This window comes from Ricinus communis, chromosome 8, assembly GCF_019578655.1.
Source record: "Ricinus communis isolate WT05 ecotype wild-type chromosome 8, ASM1957865v1, whole genome shotgun sequence".
NCBI lineage: Eukaryota > Viridiplantae > Streptophyta > Magnoliopsida > Malpighiales > Euphorbiaceae > Ricinus > Ricinus communis.
In genome coordinates, this window is record NC_063263.1 from 25989894 (window position 1) to 25994665 (window position 4772).

General features: G+C 29.7%; 1 protein-coding gene across 1 annotated transcript; it reads left to right on the plus strand.

Annotated features, from left to right (window-relative positions):
- The first annotated feature begins 3059 nt into the window (after positions 1-3059).
- LOC125370953 lies at positions 3060-3629 on the plus strand. Its single transcript, XM_048378417.1, has one exon. It carries the CDS (start codon positions 3060-3062, stop codon positions 3627-3629), a length of 570 nt encoding a protein of 189 aa, XP_048234374.1.
- The last annotated feature ends 1143 nt before the right edge of the window (positions 3630-4772 follow it).

Here is a 4772-nt window from a genome sequence, read left to right on the forward strand (position 1 = left end):
ATTGTTGATCAATAATGTTGAGGCAATCGTCAATTAAGGAGAAAAGGATACTCACTAACGCAAAAGAAATAGTCATAATAAACAAATTTGCATTACTTGTTCCTAACTAAGATAGATTGAATTATTGGTGAAATTGGATTATAATATGAAAACGTCAGCGTACAAACTGGGAAAGAAAATGGAGCAGCAGAACGATCCATTTTAGGCCTGCAATTTCAACGCCATCCATGCATCCCAAATTTCCGCCAAAAGAAAACTGAAAATTGCGCCGCACCGGCATCGCATATAAAAGAAACGTGAACAAGATGGCCCAGCTGAGACAAATACAGATGTCACAGTATTCCATTTCAAAAGAATAACGACATTAATCAAACGATACTTAATTGTACCAACTTCACCTTTTCCTCTGTTGCATTATTATCACCTAATGTGAACTTGGCCTGCCAACTCATTTCCATGTATTTATGCGTTTTTAAGAATACTTCATACCCAAGTTCATCACAAATAATGTAATATATATATATATAGCAATTTACTTATGCAAATATACAATTATTTGTAATCTTTTAATCTAAATTTTTAGTTTAAATATCTTATTTTAATTTTAAAATATATTATATTATAAATAAATATTTATATTTATATTTTATTTTAATAAATATTTAATATTACTATTTTAATTTAATAATTTTAAATTTAATGTAATATATATATATATAACAATGTACTTATGCTAATATACAATTATTTATAATCTCTTAATTTAAATTTTTAATTTAAATATATTATTTTAATTATAAATATATTTATTATAAATAAATAATTATATTTATATTTTAAATGATTATAAAAATAATAAAAAATATAATAGATATATTGTAAATTAGTGTTGTTATATAATCACTAATTATTTTTATTATATTTAGCTATCATTTTATTTTATTAATATTTTAATATTACCATTTTATTTAATTAGTATTTAATATTATCATAAATTATTATATAACAACCTTAAAGCTATACATTTTTCTATTAAAATTCTACATAACTTTATAAAATATTATTAAACTAGAATCTCATAGAAAAATTTGGCCTATAATATATTATATTGAGCTTATAAATAATTTGAACTCAAAGGAAAAAAAAACTCAAAGGCTAGTACGCGCATAATAACTGATATAATGTAATTAATTAATTAATTAGCTAGTTAGTTAATAAATTAAAAGAAATAGCTAAACACGCACATCAAGAAATAATGTGAGGAGTTATATGGCAGTTATCCCCACTCATTAGAAGCTATAATTGAGCTTTATGACACAAAAAAACAAAAGCATTGGTCAAGAAAAGTAGAATTTGAGAGTGTATAAAAAGCACAAGTAAGAATGAATACACTGCAATATTCAAATACTCAAACTATAAATATTTTTAGTTTTTAGCAAACTAATTATTGTATTTATTTCAAACACTCAGTTGTTTATTTAAATTTCTAACATTTTAAATACAAAATCCTTCAACTTATTTTATTTATAAATGTCGCTTGAGGATTGCTATTCATTTAGTTCTTATAATATCACTTGAGGATTCACTTGAAGATCTAAGCTAGCTGCGAGTTTAAAAATTTACAAAAAAAATCTGATAGCCCAAATAACATGTTTTGGAGGTTCTAGGTTTGAAGCCCCACCGGTGGTTTGAATCGGCGCAATTTCACTCACAGTAAGCAAAAAATAGATATTTCACAACTCAATCACAAAATAACAAAAATATAAAGAAGAAGATGAAGAACAAAAGTTATAGATGATGGAAACAAGACAAAATATCAAATAAAACATAAATTCGGCCCTTAAAAGAGAAAAATGTCTTTAGGGAAACCTTTAAAAATACTACCTAAAGATTAGAGATAGGTTTAATGTGGTTGGAATTTTAATTTGGGATAACAATCAAGGGTCTTTTAACCTAAAATTAACTTTTTATTCTCAGGTTCTTAGTTTAATAGAAGTTTTTAGTGTTTTTGGTTTAATTTTCTAAGATTCTCTGTTGGGAGATTTAAGGTTTCTAGGTTTAGAAGAGAAGAAAAAAGGAGTAGGTGGCTAGGGGTTTTAGAATGTGTGTAGTTAAGGTTTTATGAGAGAAAAGAAAGGATTTATACGTTGGTTTGTGAAGTTTAGTAAAATTGAGGATTGAGATGGGTTTTAGGCTTAGAAAATATACTGCTAGGATCACGCCGCATCATTTAAAGGGTTATTTGTCCCGAAATGATATGGCTAGGCAAAAGGGAGGCTGAGCCACTCCTAAAACTACACAGGTTCAGGCTGAGCTCTAGCACGACCTCAACCTGAGCTAGGGCAGCTCCAACCTGCCAGCTCAGACGAAATGTGATTTTTTGCATCCGGGGATCCTTCCAGTCAATCTTTAGGGGTATTTTCCCAGATATTCACAGAAATGTCTTCTTCAAAAGCATTCACCAGCTAAAATGTCTCATTATTGGGCTTAGGAAAATTTTGATCTGAAAATTTTGTGCTTACAACAATCCTAATAAACTGGATGAGTTGAACTCTGATGATTATGATTTTATCAATTCGTTGATAGATATTGATACAGGTGACTGGTGTAGAGACTTGATTACATCGGTCTTTTCTGACCTGTAAGCTCGGGCTATTCTCAACATAAGACTAAGCAACAGATGTTCTTCAGACACTCGTTATTAGAAGTACACAAGCAATGGAGCTTTTTCTGTTCGTACAACATATTTTGTTGCGACAGATGCTCTGTTATATTTTCAACTTGAGACAAGTATGAATGTTCGCAATCCTATTTTCAAGAAGTGTTGGCATCTTAATGTCCCTCCAAGAGGGAAGCATTTTCTTTAGAGGGTCAGTAATAATGCTTTTCCTTGTCCTGTTAACCTTGGGAAATATGGAATGCAAATTGATAGCACATGTCCAAGATGTGGGGAAGCAGTTGAATTTCAGATTCATCTGCTGAAAAGAGTGTAAGATTCTTCGCTTAGGTTAAAGGTTGATCAAATGAATGTCTCTAATGTGCATGCGTGGATTATGGCTATGGCAAGTATGAATGATGATAAGGTGCTTGAAAAGTACTCTATGTTGTTGTGGGCTTGCTGGAACATGCACAATAAAAGTATTTTTGAACATCTAGTTGAAGACCCTTGTATAGTTTCCAATCGTGCTATCCAGTTCTTAGGTGATTTTCAAGTTGCCCAAGCTGCAGCAAAGGTGGATGAAGGTGTGAGCAGAGCTTTTAATGTCAAATGGTCGGCCACTCCTTCAGATGTACTAAAACTCAACATAGATGTTGCAGTTGCTGAAGGTGGTAGTTTGGTTGGTGTTGGTGTTGTGCTTCGAAATCATGAAGGCCAACTTCTGCTATCACTCCTGAAGAAATTGAATATAAATGTTTCTGTGGTAATAGCTGAGGCTATTGTTGCATATGAGGTCTGCCAATCTGTGCGCATAACAATTGGAAGGATATTATCTTGGAAAATGACTTTCATGTTGATTAACGAGCTTCACCAAAGGAGAGAAGGCTGGCTTTGTTTTCATCAAGTTATTGAAGACATATTCAGTATATGCTCTAGTTTTAGTTACCTTTCTTTCTCTTTTGTTAAATGAAATAACAACTGTGTTTGGCTAAATTTTCTTTAGACTTAAAGGTCTCTATTTCTGTAACAGTAAGTAGATTTGTTCAAATCTCGGGCTTGAGTCCAGCTTGAAATTTAGGCTCCAACTCGGTCGACTATGCGGGTATAAAATTTTGACAAATCATTAAAGAAAAAATTACTTGACAAATTTCAGCTGATTGAACGGACATCAAAAAAATAATATTTTTAAATTCATTTTTTCAAGTTTAAGATCAGGCTAAAATAATAATATGTATCCAGATATAAAATTTTTTAAACTGGTTTGAACAAATATTTAAGTCCATGAACAAGTCCATTAGCCCGTATTCATCCCTATGTTGTTGCTCATGTAGCCTCTTTTGCTTAATGCAATGCTTTGTTAAAAGACAAAAACATTCTTCAGGTCTTAACTTGTCAGTTTTTCCAATTAGTCGACAGTCGGCAACTTAATTGTTCAAAAGAAAAAGTTTGATCTTTGAACTTATCTTCTAATATCAAATATGATAAAATTAAGTTATCAAAATAGAATACTTTTGCCTTTTTAACTGTTTAACATTATTTAATTTAGTTTCTAACGCAAATAGTAATTAACTACTGGTAGTCCAAATATCTATTCTGAAATTCATAGTTTCCTTTATATTTGATTAAGTAAAATTATTCTTTTGAGTAAAAAATATTAACTATTTTATATTGATATTAAAATTAAATTATATTAAAAATAAAAAATTAAATAAATTATTTTTCTGCAAGATACGAACATTAATTTTGCCAAGATTAAAATTTTGAATTTAACTTTAAAAAAACTAATTTTGAATGAATATGGTACTTCATAATATTAATTCTAAGAATGAAATTAAAATTTTGTTTAATCATATAAATTAAATCCTTTTGAGTTACGGCAAAAACTAACAAAAGGGAATAATTAGCATGACGAGTTCAAACCCTAAGGATATTTAGCCCTAAAACATAAAAGCAAACTAAACCAAACAATTAGGATAAAATTAAAGAAGAAAAAAATAATAAAGAAAGGAGCAGTTAGTTTGTGTTGGATATCAATAGCTTACCCTCAGAGGAGAAAATCAAACAGTGTAAAGCCCCTATAATGCTAAATGCATCCTAAATGACTATAAGAACA

What these genes read in the sequence shown, in the direction of transcription:
- LOC125370953 (XM_048378417.1), top strand. Translation starts at nt 3,060, where the DNA reads ATGGCAAGTATGAATGATGATAAGGTGCTTGAAAAGTACTCTATGTTG.